Source organism: Marmota marmota, unplaced genomic scaffold (assembly GCF_001458135.2).
Source record: "Marmota marmota marmota unplaced genomic scaffold, marMar, whole genome shotgun sequence".
Taxonomy (NCBI): domain Eukaryota; kingdom Metazoa; phylum Chordata; class Mammalia; order Rodentia; family Sciuridae; genus Marmota; species Marmota marmota.
This window is the reverse complement of record NW_025999869.1, coordinates 1,036,804-1,062,993: the sequence shown is the minus strand read 5'-3', so window position 1 is coordinate 1,062,993 and position 26,190 is coordinate 1,036,804. Positions and strand designations below refer to the sequence as shown.

Genomic DNA, 26,190 nt, shown 5'->3' with positions numbered 1-26,190 from the left:
AGGGAGGCCTGGAAGACTGTCCCACACGTCAGTCACACCACACACACACTCAAGTTGTGCTCCAGTCAGTGTTCCTGTTCTGATTGGCTCGCTCCCTTGTTCAGCCAACATGTTCAATGAGCGACCCTCTGGGCCAAAGGCCTGCAAACTTAGGGATATGCACAGAGAAGGAGATGGTGACAGCTTTGCCCCCTCTGCTCCTGATCCAGGGAGAACGAGGAGTTGTGAGGAGATGGTCTCCCAAGGGCCATAGGCCTCGGGAAAGAGGCCAGGGGCGCGGAGGCACAGCAAGCCCAGGAAGCTTCTCTGGGGCATGCCTAGGAGCCTCTCAATCCCTGTGAACTTGAGGACGAGCAGGGATGGGCAAACAGAGGCAGCAAGAAAGCATCCTGCAGGGTTCAGGGCATGTGCAAAGGCGTGAAAACTGGAAAGGACTCCACCGCCCAAAGCTCAGGACGTCCACGAGACAGTGCCATGGGGTAACCACAGCACGTGAGGCTGCAGAGACCACAGGCGCCAGATCACCAGGGGCCTTGAATGAGTTCCATTTATTTTTTCCTGAAAGTACGCTGGGGGCCATTGAAGAAGGGCAAGCAAAGGCACATCGGGGTCCTGTTTGCATTTTCCATCCCTATGTTAGCTTTCCCATAGATTTCCCTTCCTTGGGAATTCCATCCAGGGGAACCTCTCACAGTCAGACTTGGCCCCAAACATCTCTCACATCTCATCATCTCAAAGCAGAATAGAGCATAGAAATCATCTCATCTACTCCCATCAGTAGAGATGAAGAAAACTTACTCTCAAGGGATATGAGTTAGCATCGTCGTGAGTTTAAGTGAAATGAAACTCCTGCCTACCCCTCAGCCCTCCTAAGTCCACCTCCACCTTCCACAGGACAGCATCTGGGCTCCAGGAGGCAGGAGGGAGGGGGACCTCAGTTCTGAGGACATGGCTCAGAGCAGATCCTTTGCAATGTTGAAAAAATTTACCAGTTTTGAGAGCTGATCCAGTCTGTTCTATGAACATAAGAAAAATTCTAGCTGGTTTTATAGATTTTTCTCATAGTGATTAGAAAGTTAAGCCCTTTTAAATCAGAGATTATTCTTGAGCCTCTGCTATTTAAATTACAACTCCCAAATCTTGAATGATGTAACAGACTAAAGTCCAAATGCTGCCTTTTTAATTCTGTGCATCCCATGGAAGTTATTTAATGTGACAGAAGGCCGTGCAGATTGGCCTGGTAGTGAAATCTTAGAAATGTAGTTTGTGCTGTAATGCTCACCGTATCCTCAATCCTCTAAAAAGTAAACAGGCTGTTTTGTCATGTTTTCTATCCAGGGAATCACAAACAAATCCAAAGAGGTGCGTGCAATCTAGAGGGTACCAAAGGCTGGTGATCTCCCCGGTTAATTCCTTCAAGGGACAACAGTGACCAGGTCATGCAGACTAGCCGGCCCTACACTTAGCAGCCCAGAATTGGCAGGCCAACAACTCACTTATTATTCCTCAAACCATCTCTGCAAGATAAGGAGATTGGATCAACTAAAACGTGGAGCACAGGTTTATTCAGTCAGTCTCTAACTTCAATCAACGTTCTTAACCATGCAGAGGTACGAAGCCCCTTGCTTCTGGGATACCAGATTACCACAGCAAAGATGATGGTGTCTGGAGAATCCCAAACTACATGTCCCCTAATAGTCACTTCCGCTCCACCAGGCAAATCTGTGAAAAGACAGCAGGTCCATTGTTACTGGTGCAATAGATATTAAGTGGTGGATCCCTTCTTCAGAACAGGGATCCTAAAAGGACCAGCGAGCCCAGGACTTGGTGCAGGAGCTCTCCCATATGCCAGTTCATTGTCACCTCAGGGACCTGCATGTTTATTTCTATTGCACCACAGGCCAGTCTCAGAGAGGCGAGCGCTGACTTAGTTCATATGGACTTCAGGTGGTCCCTGCAGGGAGCTCTTGTCTATCTGAAACTAAGCCTCTGCCTCCTGCATCCCAGGGCCCCAAGAGGTTGGCTCCCTGCACAGGGGCTTGGGATGTGGAAAGCAGAGATACACTAAGATGCTACTAGCCCTGCCTGAGGAGAAATCATGATGGGGTCCCCAGAGAGAGGGGAGGGTTCAGAAAATCACCAATGTTGGATGACAGGTCAACTTGCTTCTGGAGTGGGGAGCTCCTCTGAAAAAGAAGCTAATGGAGAAGTTCTGCTCTTCCCATTTAACAGATCAGCTCAACTGAGACTCAGAGGACATGATCTGCAGAGATCCCAAGGGAAACCGGGGACTTTCCTGAGTAAACCTCAAATCTACCAGTGGAAGCTCAGTCTCCCTACTGTGTCTGTCGGTCACTAGCAAGAGCCTTACGTGCCATGAGGAAGGACAGCTTCTTAGGTGGACACAGGGAAAGAGCAGTTCTCAAAAATCATCTCTGTCCTGGTAAAGTGTTTCAAACACAGTCAGCATAAGGCTCATGGCCAGAGCTAGAAGTAAAAATGAAAGTCCTACTGTAATTTTGCTTTCAGTTGGAAATCAAATCATCTGGAAGATTCGCTCAGTAGAATTAATACTTTATAAGATGCCCTTAGTCAATCCAATATGCTGGGAACCCAGAGTATAGTCTCACTCAAGGTGTGCTCAATGTTACCATTATTTAATATCATTTCTAACAAAGCACCCATTTTCACTATTTGGCTCAGTGAAGATTTCTGTTCTGTGTTTCGGTGACTCTGCCTGAGCACTGTGGCTTGTGTTTCTGATTTAAGAATAAAATTAAATTTTAAAGAGCAGATATTCAGAAAGTTAGGAGGCAGAAAGCAAAGGTGTGGCACTTCCTGGGTGTGATTGTCAGATGCTGGGAAGGCTGATGTGGGACTTAAAACACCATCTGCCCTGGGATGTCCCGAGAGGTAAACTGAACCCTAAGTTTCTACATCACCTGCTGCTGAGCCTTCTCCTTCCTGGGGATGAAAAAAAAAAAAAACTAAGCATATCAGCTAACTCAGAAGCAGGACCTAGAGTCCTGTTATAATTGACTTTTAAAATGAATACCACACATACAGTGGTTGCTCCTAGCCAGGGGTCCACACAAACCCATGACAAGCCGCAATCTTTTCTGGGGAAAAAAAAAAAAATTCTTGGCTGTACCAGGCTGAAATTTTTGCCTTATATGAAATAGGGTCTTGGAAAGAAAGAGCCAATATCATAAAGTTTTCAAATTTGAAAAACAGGGTAATTCCATAAATGAAGAAAGATACCTTTTCAAAAAAAAATATTATGACAGAAGTAAGAGAGAGAGAGAGAGAGAGAGAGAGAGAGAGAACAAATCAGAAAACGTTTTCTGCTTAAATATTCAAAGGTAGAATATGACATATAAAACAGAAATTTCCAATTTGAAAAAAAGTAACATATACTTGGAAATGTCCTTGTTTTCTTACTTGTATACCTGAATGTTCTAGTTTTTTAAATGCATTTAACAAATGCAACACAGCTCATTCAGGGTTGATTTGAGTTCACAAAATAATTTTATTAGATGTAAGAAAGCATACAGGCAGCAAAATGAAGGAAACACTCACAGTACAGAAGTCACAGACCCGATGCGGGAGGGTTTTCAGCAGATGTCTGTCCTTTGTACCAATGTCATCTCCACATATGTCAACTGCTTATCAGGAGAAGACTGTAAACATTTCCACATCCCCATTGGGACCCCCACACTAGCCAGGAAGGGAGCAGCCGGGGAGGCTGTGGCGATGCTTTCCACAGTCCAGGTGTGACAGGATCCCCAGGCTCAGAGAAAGGAACAGCGTTTGTGAGCAGGGCCGCTGTGGCTTTGGGGCACTTAACATGGAGAATGAGGCACTGCTCCTTAATTAGGACACCATTAACATTTAAAGACCTTTAAAAAAAGAAAAATGGGTCCTCCACTCAGATCAAAGCACACAAAGGGAGGAGCCCGATTGAGCAGTTGGGTTTGAGCTGGGAAGGTGAAGACACAGGGTTCCAGCTGGGTCCATCGGTGGGGCGGCTGTGACACAGAACCCAGCAAACTGTCCTCCTGCATCTTTCTACCTGGGACAGCCATTTGGCTCAGAAAAGCTCTGAGACACGCAAGCAGAGCAGTGAGAGGAGCCCAGAAGCCAGCTATTTTACATAGATACAAAGCCTCCTGCACCTCCCAGCCGCCTAAGAGGTACCCGGAGGGCTGAGCTGGCCCCTCCGAACTGCAATCGCTCCTGGGACCAGCCTTGGCCGCTTTTGAAACACACGAGCAGCTATGCTTTTTTAAAAATTTTCACAATCTTTTTAGACTAAAAAATAGCCTTCACAGCATTTGTCCTTCTCACCTTGGATTTACTCAAGTCCCTGCATCCTAAGGGACCATCGCAGCTTCAGGTCCTGCCAGTCTGCGCTGGTTCCAGAAGTTGCTCATGAGCCTGTGCAACCTCACTCTGTGTTTGCTTCATTGGTTTATAAAGTGCTAGTTCAATGGACAGTTCAAGCTCAGATAACTCGAGTGTATCCTATTAAATATGATAAATATAGATTTATTATGATAAATTCAAAATATCCATATAATACAATAAATAAATAAAACCAATATCAACAAAACATCTCTCCGTTCTGTAAAAAAAAAAAAAAAAAAGCATTGTCATTCCTACTGTAAGGCTCGGTTATTTTTTAGAAATGATTGATGAAGGCATGCACCTACCTTTACAATCTGAAAACTTTGCTTGGAACAGTTTTAGCACCTGTTTGTATACAGCAAACTCAACCCTTCGGAAAGCTTTGATTTTAATGAAGCTGTTCATTGCTGATTCTTTGCCCTATTTTTAAAATCCTAAGATAAGTTTCAAAAATGATTCTGAAGCCAAAGACATGTCCCTGTTGGCTCCCATGTATCCCTGTTTGATGGGCAATGAAAAACACGGAAAATACAGTGGAATGTATTTGAAAATAAACTTGGTTGTCTGTTCAAAAGGGCAGAGGTCCCCCTGACGTCTCAGTCCCACCAGACCTTAGCAGCAACCCCAAAAAAATCTCCTCCAGCTCTCAGATTGCCTGCGTGTGGCTGGGCTCACCCAGGAGCTCAGGTTGGATGCTGTCCATTGTGTGTGGTGGGCTGGATCTTCTCTAGAGAGACATCAGTGTCATAATCCAATATGACTGACAGGGCTGGGGACAGCCTGTCCAGTGGTTTTGCTATTCCACCTGCCTCCTCCTTCTTCAGGTCCTCAGAGGACCCCACAGCATGCGGGATCAGGTAAACCAGATTGCACTCCTTGGAGATGGAGCCTCGGGGTTCATGATGACTAGAAAGCACCACGGCCCCGTTGTTATTGATGCTAACTGTCTCTATGGCATTACCCGTTGTAGGGCACAGTCTGTAGCATCCTAAGAGAGTAGAGAATGCCTTCTGAAAATCAGCATTAAAGGCATAAATGATGGGGTTCAGGGAGGAATTAGCCCACCCAAACCACACAAACACATCAAAGGTGATGGAATCGATGCAGAAGGGCTGGGTCTCCTCAGACCCACAGAAGGGCACCATGCAATTTGAGATGAAGAAGGGGAGCCAGCAGCAGACGAACACCCCCATGATCACGGACAGGGTCTTCAGGACCTTAGTCTCTCTCTTGAAGGACATCTTAAAGGAGCTTTCTGATTGAGAACACTCGACAGGCTTCCCATTCCCCGTGGTGGTCTGGCAGTTCTTGGCGTGGACCGCTGCCCTCTCCAAGGCTGAGATGCGCCGTATTTGTTTCTGGGCGATCCTGTAGATACTGGTGTAGGTGACAATCATGATGGCCACCGGGATGTAAAAGCTTATCAGGGAGGATGAAATGGCATATGTCCTACTCAATCTGGTGTCACAGTTGTCCTCGGTCTCTTCCAGGAAGGTGGCATTGCCATCGGAGGGGCTTATGGGCTTGGCCTTGTGCCAGCTGAGCTGCACGGGGATGAAGGAGATGAGGACAGACAGAGTCCACGCCACACTGATCAGAATGAAGGCTGCCTTGGGAGTCATCTTCCTCTCGTACTGGAAGGGGCTGGAGATGGCCCAGTACCTGTCCACACTGATCACACACAGGTTGAGGATGGAGGCAGTGGAGCACATGATGTCAAAGGCCACCCAAATGTTACAGAAGGACCCAAAGGGCCAGAAGCCAGCAATCTCAGCCACAGCTTTCCAGGGCATCACTAAGACAGCCACTAAGAGGTCTGACACAGCTAGGGAGATGACGAAAAAGTTGGTCACCTTGGATCGCAGGTGTCGGAACCTGATGACAGCAGCACAGACCAGAGTGTTTCCCAAGAGAGTGGACAGGATGAGCAGTGACAGGAAGCAGGCTGTGAGGATACGGAAGGAGAAGTCCCTCTCCACCGCCAGCCCGGCACTATCCGTGGTGGAAGTGTTCAGAGCCATCTTCCAGAAGGAGAGAGCCTCAGGGCTCCGACACCCCTCCAGTTCTTAAGCAGGGATGAGGGTCGGTCAGACCCCACTATTCCACTCACCAGTGGCTCCCCTGGCAGAGAACCTCACCAGCATTCCATCAGAGAGGGGCAGCAGGAGCTTCAGGGGGAGTCCAGGGCAGCCCCCTGTCCCTTCCCGCTGTTCCCTTAGCTGTCTTCTGACTCCTTCACTTCAGGTCACGGTCACCACCACCACCAGTTGGCCCCTAAATTCCCCAAGGAAAATGGCTTTTTAGCACATATTCTAAGTCATCCACCCCGAGACTCCCAGGCCTCTGCTGTGCCAGTCAATTGCAGTCACAGTTCCGGGTTGCAGCCTCTCTGGTGGGGACAGAGAATTCTCCTCTTTTGAGACGCAGATAAAAATACATGTCTTGTTCCTCCAAGCCCCTCTGTCTCCTCCGCAGCTCTCTAAACGCCCTAAAAAGCAAAGGAAAAACACAGTCGTTCTCCAAGACTTCAGCAGATCGCATCTTTGCTCACTGTCAAACCCAATCCACTCATTAGCTGGGCGACCCTGTCAAAGCCACCTACCTTGCCTTGGATCCTCTCTCTCAAAGCCCTCGGAGCTCGGAAAGTGGACTTCGCAAGGCGCCTTGACTCCACAAAGCCCAGGAAGCGCGCCAGAGTTCGACCAGCCGCGCGCAGCGGGAGTTCGGCTCCAGCTGCGCAAAGATTGCCGGGGCGGGTCCGTGAAACGGACCTTGGGCCAGGCCCCAGGAGGGGAGGCGCCGCCCCGCTGCCAGAAGCCCCTAGAGACGGTTCCAAGCGACTGGAACCAGGAAAAGGTCTACAGGTTCCTGAAGCTTCCCTGGGAGAGGGCACCCCCAGGACTAGTCCCTGGGGCAGTTTTGCTCCCTCCCTCCTGCAGCCCAGAGCCTGGGCGCCCTGGGGCGGCCTTCACCCCCTCGGGCAGGACCCTGAGCCTCCTTACAGCGCTGCCCACTGCCTCTCAAGAGGCTGTGGGAACGCGAGGCACAGAGAGCCGAGCTGGCACGGGCAGGCACTCAGTCCGGCTAGGTTCCCACGGGGCACAGCCCTCCCGGCCCCCGCGTTCCCTCCCCTGCCCTAGGGGCGGGCTGCGCTTGACAGGCAGAGTTGGGTGACAGCCACACGTGGTTCCCCTGGATGATGCTGCTGCGAAGGGGGTGGGTGACGCCCAGGTGAGCGCTTGCGCTCACTGGTTACCTGACCAGTTCCTGGACCCCTGGACTGTACGCAGCAAGGCCCTCGGGACAAATCCCAATATTAAAACCTCAAGTAACCCTAAGTCGTACGCAAAGCTTGGCCTGACGTCCCACGCCTCTATGGATCAACCTCAAACTCGACCCAAAACCCCGAGCCAGAGCTTGTCCGCTTCCCCCACGCACGCCAAACACAACCACAGGCGCGCTCGTTCCCCCAGCCGCGTCCCAGCGCCCCGACCAAGCCTGCGACCTGTCGGGGAGGCGCGGGTACTCACCGCGGTCTGGAAGCGCGGCGCTCCGGCGGTGCCGCTGCGCCCGGAGGGCGCTGGCTTCGCGCGAGAGCCCAGTGGCCGGCGCATCCCAGGCTGCGGTCAACGCCGGTCTGCAGACGGTGCCCGGTGGCCCGCGAGCGCCCAACCCGAGCGCCACGCGCTCCACTGCGTGGGCCCGGGGCGCCCTCTGCCGGCGCCTGCGGCCTTCCGAGCCCGCAGTGCCTCCGGGTCTCGACCTCCCTCGCCGTGGCCCGGAATCTGCAAAGGACCAGCGCCTCTTTCTGTTCCTCCTGGGCGGTTACTGCCTGAAAACCTGGGCAAGGAGAGGCGCCGTCTCCCCCACTCGGTACTGCTCTGCTTGAAATACCCCTAAAAGCCGATAAGGACGGGAAGTTCCTTTGGCTGGTTCGCCATTCGTGAACAGGTGTCCTCCCGTGTCCGGGTAAGCTAGCAGCAAGCCTGACTCTCAGAGAGAAGAGACAGGCGTTTGCTGAGCAGCCTGTGTCCCAGACACCGTCCTGATGACGTTCGTTCGGTTCTGTACCACAATCCCTGCACCTAGGACCGCTCATCTCCGCTTGGCGGGGTAGGAGAGGGTGCTCGGGAAGGTGCAGGCGTCAGGCCAGGGCAATTTCCAAAGCTAAGGAGGCGCCCAGCCTGTGGCCTGGCCGCTGCCTGAGTGTTCTTTCAAATTAACTGAGTCTAGAACCAGAAGCCACGAACTAATAACTACCTAATGCAGTAGACAGAGCAAGAAGCGGAAGGCCTGGCAGAGCTCCCAGGATCCCTTGTCACCCGCCAGCAGTGCCTCACAGGTCAAGATTTGCACTAGTTGTGCAAAAATGGAGACATCATGGTGCCTCCCTGTGTTCACATAACCGTGTGAAGGGAATAAGCCTGGAGATGGGAATTCACGCTGCCTAGATTTTTGTCTCTATGATATAACAGGGTGATTACAAGTCTTAAATGAGATGCTGGTTGCAGAAAGCATGGGGACAAACCTGGGATCTAGTCAGCCCCTCCTGGGCAAGGAACTTCCAGGAATCCTAAAATAGACGTGAGTATGTATGCTCTCACCTCCATGATCACCACACACAACAGGATTTTCTCTGTAAGAACCTTGGACCTAGAAGATAATTCTACCTAATGAATCTGTACCCACTACCTCTTGGTTTTAGATGAGGGACCACATGAGTGACAGACTGCTTTGCCTGTGCTTATCACTTTGTCCTGCTTCCAACAGCCTTAGTGTCACATGCAGGGCCCCAGACATAATCACATGGAATTTTTTCCATATACATGCCCCAAGAACCACATTCCTTAAGTGTGTATAATGGGACCCTTCCAGATCATTTAGTTAAGGCAGGCCTTCTCCAGGCTTCTTTATGCTTTATTTCATCTCTCTTTCCTTTTTAGGAATAAACACATATTAAAGGATGTTTCTAGTTCAAGGCATGTGAGCCCAAGTATGTAGCTCCCCACATTCTCCCCATCCTGAAGTTTCTACTACCATTGCCTAGAAATAAGCAGGGGGGAGGGAGTAGATTCAGCACCTTGGAAAGCTGGGAATTTGGGGATAAAAGACAGCAGACAGGAAAGGGCTGGGGCTCCCTTACTTATTCCATGTGGAGAGGGAAAGCTTCTCAGGGCCCAGGGGCAGAAACCCCCAAAGAACAGGCTACCCACCCCTAGATCAGGGCAGCAGGGTCTGCAGGGCAGGATGAGACCAAGTTGAGAGGTGAATGTTCTGTGTAATGGCAGTCCTTGAGAATTGCCCCCGCCCCGGGACAAAGACCCTGCAACACCCCCGATACTCTACCCACTAGAGCCAGGACAACCATAGAGAGACTGAGTCTCCAGGGGCATTGGACTCCACAGCACCAGCTCAACAGGCAGAATACACCTGCTATAAAGCCATCATTATTGACCAAAATCTTGCAGAAAGGAAATGCCATTCATAACACACTTCATGTCTGCGTCTCTCTTAAGCTGGGCAGCATCTCAAAAGAAATTCTCTTTCATTGCTGGAAAAATCCTTGACATTCTTTCAAACTAGTTTATGCCAATCTTTGCCTTTTTCCCTCACCCGACAGGCCCAGGTAATCAGATCAACAATGTCATTTGTGTAGTGGATGAGACATACTTCCAACCTCAAGAAAATTTGTCATTTTTAATGTCAGAATATCAAATCTCCTCTTTAGCTTTAGCCTACAAGAAAGACCCAGAAAGCCAGGCAGCAAATAGAAACTTGTGAACGCAAACAGAGGCTGGGGGAGATCCAGGAGAAGAAGAGCGTTGGACTATTTCTCTACATTTCTATAATTCAAAGACAGACACCTGAGATCCCTTTCTGCCAGACGTAGGTCCCTGGCCTTTGAATATAATAGTGGAGGGAGGAGGAAAAAGTAAAATGCAGCTAAAATTTCAGGGTTTCTATAAGGTCTTTGCTTAGCATCTGGATGGCCATCTTAAGTGACAGCCGCCATTTTAAGGGAAAAGTTTCGCTTTCCCGCCCAAGGACATTTCTGAGAAAGGCTCACCATGCCCTCATACCAACCCCACCCTTAACTGCCCACATTAGGACCTGCCCAGCTCTAATTCCTAAAAGTCCCAGAAGTAAAGCCTGTGTTGCCTCTCTCTCCTATAGAGAGATGGCCTTAATTGTCAGCTCTGACAAATAAACTCTTAGGTAGGTCTTCCTGGTCTCCATCTTTCACTTCTCGCTCTCCCATCTCTCATTTCTCATTTTCCCTTCACTTTCACTTTGCACAGAGAGTGAATTTCAGAGGAACTCACAGTTTGGCTAGAGATTTGGAGGTTTTTCCAATTTTTCTCCCTTGAAGCAAGGTAAAACACAAACCTTTCATTTCATTCTGTAAAAGTCTCCCCACAAAGCCTCAAGCTCAGGACTCTTAAATGCAGGCAGGTATTAGCATCAGCTCTCCCCAGGAGCAAGGACCCACACAAAGCACCTTTGTTCCTGGGATTGGCATGTCTTTTGAGCTCTGCCTGGTGATTTATGCACCACGGGGGTGGGGGGTTAAAAGGCTGCTTTTCAACAGATTTTTATTCAAGGTTTGTAAAAGTCAATGGATACAGAAGGCACACTATCCAAGGGGGAGCTCAATCTCATAAAAGAATAAATAAAACAGCGGAGCTGTCAAGTGTCTCAGATGATCTTTGTAGGTGGGTTCAGGATTTTTAAAGCTGACTTCAAGCCCAAAATGACTGCTTATGGTGTTGGTGAAAAGAAGCGCTGGGCTCGCCCCGAGTAACTAACAGAACCACAATGCTTCAGAGGATGAATGTAAGTTGTTCTCCAAAATTCCCAATCCTGTGTCCTGTTTTCCTCTCCTATAGTTATTATTGCCATTCAAAAATCAACACCTAGGTTGTTTAAAGCCATCCAAAAATCAACACCTCAGCTGGCAGCAGTGGTGGAGAGATAGCGGCCTGTGCCACGTGTCTCCCATTGTGACATCTTCCTGTCCTCACGTTTTTCCTGCCCCCTCCTTCTATAAAAGTGACTGAGTAGGGTTTGGTTTTGTTTTCTTCTGCTTTTTGGTTTGGGGCAATGCTGGGACCAACCCAAGGCCACTTGCTTGCTAGGCAACCAGTGAGCTGCCCCCTGCCTCTAAGTAGTTTTTAAACTGTTTTGTTTTCTCCCCTATTGGCTTATTTTCTGTGATTCTTGGTTATATTCATAGTTGCTGTAGAGTTTTGTTGTGACTTGGATCTGGAATGTCCCCTGAAAGCTACTGAAGACTTGGTCCCCAATGTAGCAGTGTTGAGAGGCGGGGCTTGGGGGAAATGATTGGACGGTGAAGGCTCTGACCTCATCAGTGGGCGAGTCCATTTGATGGATCAGTAATTTGAATGTCCTCCTGGGAGGAGGTGCAAACTATGGGAAGCCCATTGTGGTTGGAGGAAGTAGGTTACTGGAGGGAGGGCCTTGGGGACTACCTCTTGTCCCTGGCACCCACCTGTCTCTCCCCACTACCCCTAACCACCAGGAGGTGGGCAGCTCTGCTCCGCCACAGGCTCTCTACCATGACATTCTGCCTCACCACAGGCCCAGAAATGAGGGAGCCAAGTGACCACAGACTGAAGCTTCTAAAACTGTAAGCTAAAAGAACACTTTCCTCCTTCTAAGTTGATTTTCTCAGGTATCTTGTCACAGTGACAGAAAACTGACTCATAGAATTAAATATGCAGATATCTACCTTCAAGTGATAGGATACCATTTCATGAGTAGTTAAGAATGTTACAAGGGCATTCTTTTATGTCCTTTAAAGCAGTTAATTATTTTTAAAGAAATCTAAGGAAGGAGAAATAAATATATATTTCTCGTGTACTATCTCTGTCGTTCTTCCTTCTTTGCCATAGGTCCAAGTTTCCATCTGATATCATCCACTTCAAGGACTACCATCAACGTTTCTTGGAATTCCTTCTTCTGGGGACTGATTTTTTCAGCTTTTATGTCTCTGAAGTTCTTCGCTGAGCCTTCACTTTTTTAAAGCTGGGTCTTCCAGGTGTGGCAAGCTAGACTGAGGCGCCCCTGCGGGTGTACTCAGGCGTGGCCCGCTCTGTCTCTCCAGTGAGAATCTGCCCTCAGCACCATCACTCCTCTGTCCATCACATGGTGTCTCCTCTGGCGGTTTTCAGACTCTGTTCCTCGTCACTGACTTGGGACAATCTGCTCAAGATGTGCCTTGGTTCGGTCTTGTTCACCCTGAATTGCTGGGGATTTGTTGAGATTTTTCTGTACCAATGAGCTGACTGTCAACTTTGGAGATTTGGGGTCATTATTTCTTCCAGTATTTTCTTTTCTTGCCTTTCCCTGTTGGCATCTCAGCACAAGTGCTCGAGCTGGCCTGCGGCTCACGACACCGTCCCTCTTTCCGACTCCCTTTTCTCTTCGTTTTGGAGAGTATCTGTGGCCATTTCTTTTAGGTAACTAGCATTTTTCCTGTGCAGTGTCTGATCTCTTGCTAAGACGTAGTTCTGTTTATTCTCTCAAAGTTCATCTAGTGCCTTTTTATACCCCCCGTCTCTCCTGACCTCTCTGAATAAATGACATATAGTTAGAGTAACTATGTTAATGTCCTTCTTTGCTAATTCTAACCCCTGCTCAACTCTGATGATTTTTCTCCTCAGATTTGTCTAATTCTCTTCATGCCTATCGATTTTTATTGGAATTCACATATTGTTAATTTTATCTTGTTGGATGTCACCTCTTTTTGATACCCTTATGAAAATTAATGAGTTTTGCTCTAGAACACAGTCTAATCCTTACAGGTCTTACTTTGGGTATTTATTAGCCAGGTCTGGGCAGTGCTTTGTTGGGGCTGATTATTCTGCACCACGGGGCCAGGTTCTTCTGTGTGATCCACCCAATGTCCCTGAGGCATGAGGTTTTCCGGTCTGGCTGGTGGTGACAGACACTGTTCCTGGCCCTGGGTGGGTGATACATCTGGTTCCCTCTGGTGGCCACCCTGTTTCCTTGCTCTGGTGTGCTGGCTAGTTCCTGATGAGACTCAAAGGTGAGTCTGAGATCTTTGGAGCCTTCTCTGCCTCCCCCGCAGTCTCTAGTCCAGTACCGTTGCACAGCCTCAGCTGGCCTGCCTGTCTCCCCGGACTCGGTGCCGTTTCCTCACTCAGGGAGGCTAACTGACTCCCCTGTGTCCTCCCTCCCTGACCACAGCCTGTGTAGGAAACCAGGCCAGCTGAGCTCATCTCCCTTGCCTCCTGTCTTTGGAGGATCACTGTCTTGGTGCCTTGCGTCCAGGATCTTGAAGACCCAGGTGTAATGTGGTGTGTCCTGCTATCGGTTGTTCCAGGGGGGAGAGGTAAATTCAATCCCTGTGACTCCATCTCGTCTGAAGCAGAGATCAGGAAATGTCTCCACTTCAAAATTTTATTCTCAACATTTTAGGTTTTAAATCTAAAAAGGCAAAGGAATCAAGGCAGATGAGGAAAATCAAGATTGACCAAGGAGAACAGCTCGGCAATATTAGCTTCCCTGTGGTTTTGTTGGGCCCTGTCTGCCCTTGAGCCAACTCGCACACTGGCCGTGCCTCTGCCTTGGCTGGTGTCCCCTTCCTCATCCACAGCCCTCAGTCTTAGGAAATGCCTGGAGTGCACCAAGCCCAGCTGAGCCTTTTGGGGTTGCAGGCACGCCCACACCTTTAGCAGGGCTGGAAGGGTCCCACACCAGCCTGCATTCCAGAAAAATGCTTGGGGGCCTGTTACCTCCGGCTTCTCTTCCTGGCACTAAGTTGACAGCAGTAAATTCAACAGCATCCTAATCCTCAGAGTTTATATTTTAGTTGTGAATGACAGATACCTTTTGCACAAAAAAAAATATATAGAATTGCCATGAGTTTCAATTTTGTTGAAAAAAAAATTAATGCACTTACTAGCAAAACCATAACCTACGGCAAGAAAAAAGACAGTCTAGTTCACACAAATTGCTTAGATTGTGATACAATTTATTCGAGTCACCTTAGAGAGTCTTCTCTAGACCATTTATTGAAAACATGAAGCTCAGGGGAGAGACTGCAGAAAAACAAACAATAACCAACAAGTGCTGAAGTAGACTCGAGGCTAGCGGTCAGTGCTGGTCAGAAGCGAAAGCTGCTCTTGCGTCTGTGGGGCTCGGGAGGCAATACCCTTCAGTTCACCCGGGGAATCCTGAGCCCAGGCCTTCCCCTACCCCAGCTTGGTTCTCACTTCTCCTCCCCCCAACAGAACTGCCCTCTATTCCAAGCCAGCTCCTGCCGCAGTCTGGCTGGGCACAATTCAGGAGCCACTTATCAAGCAGGAATTTAGAACACACACGCCAAACCACACGAGCCCTTCAGGAATTCCCTCAGAGCCCAACTGCCACCACCAGCTTCCCACAAGCCTCTCAACACCCCGCCCCCTTCCTCCTGCTCTTGAGGCCGATTGGCTGGGTCCATGGGCAGAGCCAAAAAAGTCCCCCAATGAGCAGCTCTGTGGTCTGAAAGGGCGGGGGAAACAGCCCAATGAGCATCACAGCAGAGGAGCCAATCAGCTGGCAGCTAGAAGTTTGCTGGGGCCGCTGTGAGCCAATCATCAGCTGGCAGCTGGAAGTTTGCTGGCAGCTGGAAGTTTGCTGGGGCCCCTTCGGCTGTGGCTTTCAACAGGCTCCAGGTGTCCTAACGCCATGAAGCAGTGGCCAGCCTCAGGGGGACCACCTGAGCGAGACACACCTGGGCTAGAAGGGCGGCTTCACTAATGTCTACCCAGGGGCCGTAGCCAGGCTTCTCCACCCTGCTGGCCTCCAGTTCCACCCCCAGAAAAGCGAGTGTTACTATAAGCCCAACAAGATTGCTGGCAGGTGAGGTGACTCCCTATCTCTGAAACCAGGAGGTAGGCACAGGTCAGGAGATGTCACGCTTGGACCTTTTGTCTTGCAAAGGCTGCCCAGCAGGTACCTGTCCGTTTTGCCAGCCAGGCATCCACTTTTCTGGTGAAAACATCCCAGTTCCTGGGGAATAGCCTGCTCTTTATTGGATGCATTCTGGTGGTCTCACCGTTGCCTGCCCACCCTAGCTGAGGGGTAGATGTACAACCTGAGAAGGTGCACCAGGCACTTCCTCCATGAGATCTGAATCCCAAGCAGAACAGAGAAGATTAAGATATTTGATTGGAGGAGATGTTATTCCTCCCGTCATTGTCCTTCCACCCCTGAGCAGGCTGCTTCTGCTAGGAGACTGTGCATGCAGCTCTCACTTCCAGAAGCTCCCATGCTTTATCCCCTGTTCATTCCCAAGCCTAGTGCTACAGCACCCTGTCCAGCCACAGTCAACTGTATCAGTTACAAGTGGATCCCATGTGATCAGAAGGAGGAAGAGGAAGCCTGTCTGACTCCAAAAATCCTGATTTCTCTGTGGTAAAGAATGGCTATATATGGTAGTCTATTTTCTGTTGATATAACAAAAGAACTGAGATGGGGTACTTTATTTTTTAAGAAAGGTTTATTTAACTCCCAGGTCTAGGGATTCAAGAGCAGGGAACTGGTGTCTGATTTGTTCTGGCAAAGGCCTTCTGGAGGGCATCAGGTGGAAGCATGTGAGAGAGAAGACCCCAAAGAAGACAGGAAGTCAGAGGAATTGGGGCCAGGCTTGCTCTTTTGTACGGCTCCTGCTTGTAGGGACTCCTGGAGTCCTGTGAGAGCTCCTGATCTCTTCCAAGGGTGACCCCCCTCCCCCGCCACGCCCATGACCTACCATGAGGCCCCTGCTCGAGCCTAGGACTTATCATTGCTAAAAAATAGATGTGTTAATTACTTAAAGGCATAACAAAACAGATTCACAAATGGAAACAAAAGTCACTCTAACAACCGATGTCATTTTTTAAAGCCAAATATGACTCATTAATTAGAACGTATGAGATGAGATAGCAAAGCAGGAGCTCACTAATTAAATCAATTTACTTTAATTGATTTATAAGTTACAAAATTAATTAACTGGGGTAGGTGACTGAAAAACAGTCAATCCCAAATGGATATGGTTTCTGAATTAAAGCCAGTATAATAAAAATACTGTTTTGTATTTACCGCAGCATAATAAATGTGATGCTGTTGCTCGTATGTGCTAAAATAAACACATGCTAAACTACAAGGCTGACAGGGAAGCAGCAGCCTGGGAGGGAGCCCTGCTTCTCCAGTGCCCTCTGTGCCCAAGTCTCCTGTTTTACACTGAAGGACGCTGCTGCTGATTCTCATGCCAAGAGCAGGAGGCTGGGACTCCCAGGAAGCTCTATCTGGTAATAAAACCTGGGCTCTTGCCTGCTCCTTCAAGTTTGTGTGTTCACTTATGAATGCACACACACGCGCGCGCACACACACACACACACACACACACATTCACATGCAGTTTTTTGCTTGTGCTCTGTTTTTCGTGCTGCTGGGGATGAAACCAGGGCTTGGCCATGCCAGGCCAGTGCTCTGCCACTGAGCAACATCAGACCCACCATTTCTAAATAAATGTGGATTATTTACAATTATTACAATTATTTACAATTTCCAGCAGCCATAATTGCTATGAAAAAAAAAGCAAACAAGAAGAAATAGAAAACACAGAAGGGGGCGCCCTTCTGGAGGACCGAGTTAGCCCTCCAGGCATCTGCCGCCTAGGGGAGGGGGCATCGGCTCACAGCTGGCTGACCGCAGGCCCCAGGACCTGACGCGCTGCTCCCTGAGAACACTGCCCTGTGGAACTCAAAAGTGTCCGTGGGCTTGTTCAGTCAGTGACGTGTGACAGAAGCCTTGAGAACAGGCTCATGGTCACCATCTCTTTCGTCTCTACCCTAAGCCCAGTAACATTCCAGGCAAAGAGTGTCCACCAAAGTATGTCCCAGAGCAAACCTTCACGGACCTCATGGGAGCTGCAGGGTCCTGGGTGACGTGTGGCTCTTGTCAGTCACTGGGATTTGGGGATCCTTGTTAGCACAGAACAGTGCTGCCTATCCTGACTGGTGTCCCTTCTTAAGTTCCAAGTGGATCACTGCCTCACTAGTAGGCAGTGAGGACCTCTTTGGAAAAAACAACATTTGAGCTGAGACCTGAACAAAAAGAAAGACCCAGTTAGGCGAAGAGCAGGGTGGGAGCTTCCAGAGGAGGCAGAGCAGACAACCAAGGAGCCCCGAGCTGGGAGGACCCTGCTGAGCCGAACGGAGCAGGAGAGGGGCCTGAGAGAGGACAAGGAGGACAGCGAGAACCCAGCAAGGAAGGGAGTCCTGTCCCATCAAGTGCTTAGAAGATCACCCTGAACTCTGAAACCCAGGAAAGGAAGCAGGGAGAACAAGAGGCCTCCTCCAGGCCCGTTGTAGGTTGAATTGTGTCCTGCCCTAAAAAAAAAAATTGGGCTGGGCATCGGTTCAGTGACAGGGAACTTGCTGAGCAAATGTGAGGCCCTAGGTGCCCCCCTCAGCACTGCAAAATTAAAAAATAGTAATTACCCATTTTAAACATGGTGCAGAAACAGTGACACCCATTGCCCAGCACACAACCTTGCATGGAAATCGGGTTCTTACACACGCAGTGAACTGAGGAAGCCACCCTAGAACGAGGAGAGCCTCTGACCCACACAACAGGTGTCCTTATAAAAAGAGGGAAATTGACACAGACGCCCACAAGGAGAATGCCATGTGGAGACCAGGCCAGCCCTGGGGTGACGCTTCTAGAGCCACGGCCTGGCTGAGACTGTCAGCAAGCCACCCAAGCAGATTCTCCACAGCTCTGAGAAGGGAGCAATCCAGTGGCCATCTTGACCTTGCGGCTGCAGAACAATGACAGCACTCATGTCTGTTCCTCATGCCCCTTGGCTTGGGGTACTTTTTTTCAGGATCCTCACCAAGTTATCCAGGGCCAGAAGCAGCAAGGCTCTGAGTGGCCGGGGGGGGGGGGCGGGGCAGCACTGGAGTGAGGGGAGGGCGAAGAAGAGAAACTCAAGATGCATTTTTGAAAGTGGAGATGATGGAATTTTCTATTGGATTAGACTTAGATTAAAAGGGAGAGGAATCAAAGAGGAAATACTGAAATTGTGTATAAACACTCCATTATCTTTAATGGATTATTGCCAGTTCTCTTTGCCAAAGCCCCATGTGTCACTTGGATCCCCTAGGAAGCAGACGCTGAGACAGAATTAGGAAAGCAAGAGGTTTGGGGGCATAGTTGCCTGTGCAGGACACAGAGAGGAGGGAGCAGGGGCTGGACGGCAATGTAGACCCGACACAGGTTTCCACCTGGGCGACCCATCAGGAGCTACAGAGCCAAGACCTGTCGTCAGCTGCCTCCTTCATTGGTGGACAGGGACAGGGCCTGGGTTTCCACAGAGCTTGGTATGGCTGGGGGCTGCCTGAAAGAACTGGCCCTGCTCCAAAGGGAAGGCAAGTCTTCGAGCTCCTCCAGCTGTCCGCTGAATCTGCCTCTTGCAGCGAGTTCTTTTTGAGGGGAGGTCCAAACAGCTCACCAGGCTCTGGGACATGGAATTTTTAGCCAAAGTAGGAAGCAGGCTCAAAATCACTTTGGAGCTTCGCCTTGAACAGGGACAACACAGACTCTGCTCCAACTCTCGAATTTCACGGTCTCTGCCAAACTTGGGCAGGGAGGGATCTGGCAGATGCTGAAAGACAGCTCCACAGGCATCCACGCCAGGCCCTCTCAGGGGGTCGCCAGGCTCATTCCCCTGCAGTGGGGTACAGGTGTGTGGCCTGGCTCCAGCCTGGTTGATGCACCAGTGAACTGGGCTAGGACCCTGAGCAGCGGAAGGGAGGGCCACCAGCAGACAGAGGCTTCCCTGGCCAGCTCTGTGGCTGAGCCCCTGCACCAAGTGCCCAGTGGCAGGTGGTGACTGCAGCACTAGCTTTGCTAGAACAGGGGTTGATATGATTGGCTGTTTCTCCCAGCTGTGTTGTGTCTGATTCTTAAATACTCTGGAAGTTTTCAAACTGTCCAATATCCTTTAACAAATCCTCCTGTGTCAACACCAGGAGAAAGGGCTCCTGTGGTCTGCAATGGAGAATCCCAAGGGACATGGCTCTGGCTAGAGCTGACCTATGGGGAGCACATGCAACCCTCATCAGGGAAGTGGAAATAAGATCCAAATGCATCTTCCAAGCTCTGGCACACTTCAGTGTGGCATGTCCCCCGAATGAATCAAGCCACACTTCAGCACACAGACATATTTAAAAAAAAAATTAACTCAGATTCCCACCTGGCAGGCAGTGCTGTGGCTAAGGGAATCTAGCTACTTTCAGATCTGCTAGATATTACTTTGAATGACTTTTCTTTCCAGCTAAATTAACTATCAGCATCTTTAAACAAGGCAAAACACTCACGCTGAAAAGTTTGAGTGTCTCAGATATCACAGGGATAAACTGCCCCAGGCATTTTTTCTTCAAGCCTCTTTTTAAATATCCCCTTTTTTGTCCTTGATGTAATTCAAAAAATGTGTGTGATTTTCTCCCCCTACCTGTCCACCAAAAGAAATCCAAGGTGTTTCTCCAAGTGAGCTTCCACACACTGTGCACAGCCAGAAATGTTTAGGGCTGACCTGCAGGTGAGCTAAATCACATCAGAAACCTTTCCCTTTTATGGATGGAGATGTAGGGGATAGTGAGACAGGAACGAGAGGAAATGCCTGTGCCTGAGGGGAGAAACCTGGGCCAGCATCTGGGCCCTGCCACGCAAGTGTCACTGACTCAGAGCAAGCCTGTCCCCTTCCTGTGCAGCCCTGCAGTGAGGACTGTGACACCCAGTTGTACAGTCTATGCTACACAAAGATGCAGCCGTCCAAGGGAGAGGGTGGGAGCTGAAATCCTGCAGGAATGGTCTCTTTCCATCCCAGATAGAAGTGCCTTTCTTAGCTCTTCAGTCAGTACAGAATTCCTCTTCAAATTCCTACAAAGTTGGGCGTGTGCCTGCTGGAACCTGAACATCTTTCACTCCCAGCCTCTTGGGGTCTCCTTACGATCAAGATGCTTATCAGTTGTGTCAAGATGGCAGGATAGAGGGGGTTACTTTCCTGGCTTCTTCATGGCATGAAACCAAGAAAGCAGATAGGCAGCTTCTCAGTATGGTGGGGGAAGAGGGGGCCTTAATGGGGATTAATACTGGGCATCCAGAGCAGACCGGGGACTTAGGTGGTTGGATACAATAACATGAGGAAGAAGTGCCCAGCCCTGTCACTGCGCCTCCCCTGTGGCTTCAGCTGGAGCAGTTCCCCCAGAGGCAAAGTGGAGGGATAAGGGAATGAAAGGAACCACATTTTTAGGAGGCCTGTGGCAGCCTGGGAGATGATCAGAGGTCAAAGACACGGCCCCAATAACCTGAAAGGCAGGATGCACAATATCCTAGTCTGGGAAGGAAGCTGCCCAGAGGACAGAGGAAGGAACCACTTTAGAGTCCCGCCCAGGGGCCAGCAGCCGGGGGAGCTGACTTCTGGCAAACCCAAGATGGGCCCAAAATACAGGCCTGGCAAACCCACAGCACATGGCATAGAGTAAGCACGGCGACCAAGAGAAAAATCCAACGCGAAGAGAGGTTTACACAGAGGAAGACTGGTAGGGGGGTGTACCCAGCTGGCTCCCCACCTCCTCTCCAGCTGGTGGTACCAGCTAGGAGAAACATGCCTGGCTGCGAATTCAAAAGGGTGGGGGTGGGAGTGATGGAGTTTGGAGATTGAACCTGAGAGACCAGGAAACCTGGGGCCCGTGGGTGACAGAGGGGACTAAGGATTGGCTCCTCCATTGCACGACTGGAGCCCAGGGGAGACCCCTTGGGTGCAGCCTCCCAGCGTGAACCAGCAACTCCTGGGTCCTGGAGGTGGGCCCACTTAAAATCTCCAGACCAATCGCCATTTGGAGAAGAAGCTGGAGCCTAGCTGAGCCTAAACCCGCTCCCCAGGAGCTCTGCCTTTCGCCCCCCAGCAACCCCACATAAGAAGGCTGAGAAGGGAAGCTGAGAATGTTCTCAACTCCAAAAGAAATAATTATTCTTTAATTTTCATGGAGATCTTTTTTCCCCCCTCTTTTCTTTTCACTATTGTGAAATGGTGACTGAATGTTTTGCGGACATCAAAATTTTGTATATACATATTTGTTTCTTTTTTCTCATTTCTAGCATTTTTCAAAGGTAGTTATTTGCATGGATCAGTATTTTGAGGATTGGGATGCTTGATTGGTACATTTTGGTGTTCTTATATTCTTTTAGTTTTAATGTTTATTTTATGGATATTTTTCTTCTCTCCCTTATTTGTTTTCCTTGATTCTCTCTTTTTTTTCTATTAACAGCCAATCTCTTAGTTTTCTTTTTTCACTCTTCTTTTCATTTTTCTTTTTACTTCTATTTTCTCTCCTCCTTCCTCATGATCACCACATCCTCTGTCTACTCTGCTCTCGGCCTGTTCACCATCTGAAACTGTAAGCGCTTTTGTTTTACCATGGGCAACAACAGATCACATCATGGATGTTTATGGTGACAACTCACATTGCAGACATCATAGCAGGAGCTATTTGGTTTAATGCTGTAAATTTTTGGCACTGGTGGTTGTTATCACTCGTCTCCCACTAAACTGTGAGGTAGTAGAAACCTCCAGGGATAAGTCCACAGGGTGGAAACTCTACTGCCCCAGGTCCACACTGCTGGATGGCATGAGAAAACAGGGAACACATCGCCCCAAACAAACCATGATGCTTCAATAAGAGAAGCCATTGATGTCACAGTGGAAGACACGACACGTTAAGAGGTTTAGAATGTACACAGTTAAACTAATCTGCGAGTAAAGGAGGATGTGAGGAGTGACCTCAGAGAGAAAGATCACTTCAATAAAGAGAAAGAGATTCTGAAAAAAAAATTCAAGTGGAAGATCCTTATCAGGAATTTACACATGAACTCAAATGGCTCTTTGAGGACACACCTGAGGCAAGTTTCATGTGCTCTTCCCTCCACCTGGACTGCTCCTTCCCGGATATCAGCGTGGCTCTCTCCTTCCTTCTGCCCAGGTCTCTGCACCAATGTCATCTCCGCACAGAGGCCTCTCTGAATATCCCCTGTAAAATACCCCGGACCTGCCTGCTCTGCCCGTTCAGCCAGCTGTCTCCACTCCCTGGACACAGGCATGAGTTTATTGTGAGTGTTAAACCACGACGCAAAGACCATAGACTCCAATTTTAAATCAAATTAAAGCAAGCTTGTATTTGTGTACACCAGAGCTGGCAAGGACTGTCTCTCCACAAACCCCGGCTAGAGATCAGTCCCCCAGCTCTCCAGGAACAGGATTTTACAGCACAAAGAGTTGCAAAGGGGGGTGTCTGGAGAACTTACAGATAACAGGATTAGGACAAGCATAATACAAAGGCAGACAGCAGGTTAGTGGTCTACACAGCATGACATTTCAAGGTAGGGAGTCAATTCAGATCCCAGCATCAGAGTTTATGAGGCACCACTGAGTTTCAAAGAGGGTTGTTATCTGGACAGGGGGAGCCAGGCATGGGTGAGTTCAAGGCATGGGCAGGAATTCCACACAAGTTTAGAAATCGCAGTAATTTATAGTAAACAGAAATTAACTTTTCATGACTTTGTAATGAGATGGCTCCCAATCTTAACATGTGTTGAGAGCCACAGCCGAAGGGGCCCCAGCAAACTTTCAGACTGCCAGCTGATGATTGGCTCACAGCGGCCCCAGCAACTTCTAGCTGATTGGCTCCTCTGCGGTGATGCTCATTGGGCTGTTTCCCTGCCCTTTCAGACCACGGAGCTGCTCATTGGGGGACTTTTTTGGCTCCGCCCATGTGACCCAGCCAATCGGCCTCAAGAGCAGGAGGAGTGGGGGAGGTTGAGAGGCTTGTGGGAAGCCGGTGGTGGCAGTTGGGCTCTGAAGGTTTTTCCTGAGGAGCTGTTTTGTTTGGCGTGTGTGGTTCTAAAAATAAAGTTCGTTTCTTTTGACAAGTGGCTCCTGAATTGTGCCCAGCCAGACTGCAGCAAACATGGAATTAGGCTGGGTTCATCAATGAGCACCTTGAAAAAGAGAATCATCTTACTGACGGGTGCATGTCTGGTCCTGCCATGGATGAGGTGCTCAGTAAATGCATGTTGCAAGAATGGATGGATTGATCTTCTTCTCAAAAAGTATGGAGTTAGAACAGTGAGTATTAGCCTGGATAAAAAAGTGGGGAGGGGTGGAGTATTATTTTTCCTGAGTTCTACCCTATAATATTAAGATTAGCTTCACCAATGAACCAGTTCTTTAAACCCATAATAGAGTGGATCCATTTTCTCAGAATAATCAATACTGCCTTTAGCCTCCAGGACCTACTTTAAAAACATAAGTGGCTTCCAAGAGATACTTGGCATCGCTTTAGTTTTAAACCAAGAGCCAAAGCCCCGTGGGTTCTTCAGACGCTCTGTGTGTGCGACACGCTGGGCTTTCACTCCAAAGCCAGAATGCTTGAGGGCTGCAGTCTGCATGTCCAGTGAGAAGCTGAGCAAACCTCTAGCCACACTAAGGGGAATGTGGTCAGCTCTGCAGGAAGTCCCCACAGCACAGCTCCCGAGACTGGGATTGGCAGGTTCCCTAATGCCTGGCCCATCTCTATAGCAAATACATTTGACTACCCACTGAAGTTTTAAACCCCCACATTCCTGGTCCCACCCCTTGGGGGTTCTGGCATAACACACATGGGGTGTGGACAGGAAAATTGAACAAAAATGGCAAGGGGTGTTCAAAGTTTGCCAGGTGGTTCCAGTGCGTGGCCAGGGTGGAAAGACACGGCTGGGAAGGACCCTGCTAGGATCCTGCAAACCTGCTTGTCTCTGTGCCCCACCCCCACCCAGCATTCCTCTTGAGGAACAGCTTTGCTGGCCCATTCCTTCTCTGCCCTCTCAGACTCGGCTTCCCTGGTCTCTTTCTTGAATTTCCTTTGGCCCTGGCCATGGCCCCTGGCAGCGGGATATATCAGCCATCCCAGGTCAGGGACACATATGAACACGTTGCAGAGAATCCCACCTTTATGTATCATTGTATGCACCAGTTAAACAGCAAATCAATAAAAACGAAGAAGGGAAAGAAGTCAGACACACACACACACACACACACACACACACACACACACACACCCACTCTGTGTGCTCCCATGTAGGTGAAGTTTCAGAATGGGGAAAGAAGCTGGAAAGGAGTGGCGGGGTGGTGGAGAGCCAGGGAAGGCCGTGGGGACGGTGTGGCATCGGGGATGTGCCCGTACCATCTGGGGAGGGCACAAGGGGGTTTGCTGTGACAAGGGGGGGCAATGCTATCAGTCTCTGCAGGGAGTCCTGACGTGAATGGCATGTGGCTTCAGCTGCCCCCAGCCCCGAGGCTGCTCGGGCAGTGACTACAGCAGCCAGTTCCTGGTGCAGCGGTGACTCTTGTCCAGTGCTGAGAGGTGGGGCCCTGTGGGAGACTGCCCAGAGCTCTTCAAGGAATCAAGGGTCCCCCAGGAACCAAGGGAACAGGATCCCCGCCCTTGTGCTGGAACATTCTAGTCGAAGAAAGAAAAGAAGCAAGTCAACAAATACATAAATTGGGTCATTTTGGATGGAGACAATGTACTTAAAGAAATAAAAGATTGATGAACTCCAGGGTGCATGGGGGGTGGGGAGCTCCATCCAGACAGGGAGTTTGGAGAAGGCTTCACAGAGGAGGTGACTTCGGACCTGAGCACATTACAGGTGCAGAGGCCCTGGGGCAGGAGCAGGTTGGTCTGCTCAGGTGATGGAAATGTGAACCAGGGGGAGAAGGGGTGCCTCATGACTACAGAGAAACACGGCAGGAAGGACCATGACACTCCAGGATTGACTGGGACAGCCCATCCATAGGTCATGATGAAACCTCAGGCTTTATTGTGAAATGTGGAGGAGAGAAACAGCCAAGTGAAATTACACCAAACTGTGTCAGGCGCTTGCATGAAACTGTCTCAGCAACTACTTGGAAGCTGTTGAGAATTTTAAAGCAAGAGATCCATGGTGTGCCAGGTTTCTGTTCTCTCGACTAAAAGGCTCAGGGGTCACTCTAGTTAAACTGGGCTAACTGGGCTGCATGAAATAACCACACAAGAGACACAAATACCTTTTTCTTTGGGGTTGCTGTGACGGCTACTCTGACCTTAAGGGTCCGCAGAAAGAGAGAGAGAGAGAGCACGCGCTGACCCCTTTTATTGAGGAGAAGCTATTCAAATGAGGCAAGGGGTCAGGTTTCAGGGGGCTGAGTCTATCTTCATGATGTCCACTGTCAGCAGGTTGACTGACACCTGGGTAGGCCACACCCAAGGGCACAGTAAGAGAAGGGGACACACACAAGGCACTTCCATGGAAGATTCTATCCTAAACAGGGCAAGGCGTTATCTTACAAAGGAACAGGTGAGCATAGCTTCACCCATGGGGCTGTAGCAAGACACACCCATTTCTGTGACTGAGCGCCTCAGCACCCAGCTGGGGAGTGTAACTCAGTCACCCGTAAGGTTGGCCTCCCACATATTCCCCCTTTCTTAATATTAAAAAAAAGAACGTGGGAAATTTTCTTTCAGTCACTTGGCTCTTGGTCCAAGGTCATCACAATCTGCTATTGAAACACAAAAAGAATTAGTAGAAAACATATTATCTTCATAACAGTCAACACAATAATCTGGATTATTATTACCTTGCCAAACACTCATCAGAAGATTTTTAATCTTTTCCCAATTTTATTGGGAC

General features: G+C 49.3%; 1 protein-coding gene across 2 annotated transcripts; it reads right to left on the bottom strand.

Moving 5' to 3' along the window:
- Positions 1–3,506: 3,506 nt before the first annotated feature.
- Positions 3,507–8,140, bottom strand: Drd1 (dopamine receptor D1). Of its 2 annotated transcripts, none has more exons than XM_048815253.1 (2): positions 7,938–8,140; positions 3,507–6,895 (listed from the first exon to the last, which is right to left on the bottom strand). In XM_048815253.1, the coding sequence occupies exon 2, from the start codon at positions 6,426–6,428 to the stop codon at positions 5,091–5,093; it is 1,338 nt and encodes a 445-aa protein (XP_048671210.1). In that variant the 5' UTR covers positions 6,429–6,895; positions 7,938–8,140; the 3' UTR covers positions 3,507–5,090. The 2 variants fall into 2 exon arrangements, with proteins under 2 accessions (XP_048671210.1, XP_015348278.1); XM_015492792.2 differs by lacking the exon at positions 7,938–8,140 and adding an exon at positions 7,010–7,591.
- Positions 8,141–26,190: the final 18,050 nt, after the last annotated feature.

What these genes read in the sequence shown, in the direction of transcription:
- Drd1 (XM_048815253.1), bottom strand. Translation starts at nt 6,428, where the DNA reads ATGGCTCTGAACACTTCCACCACGGATAGTGCCGGGCTGGCGGTGGAG.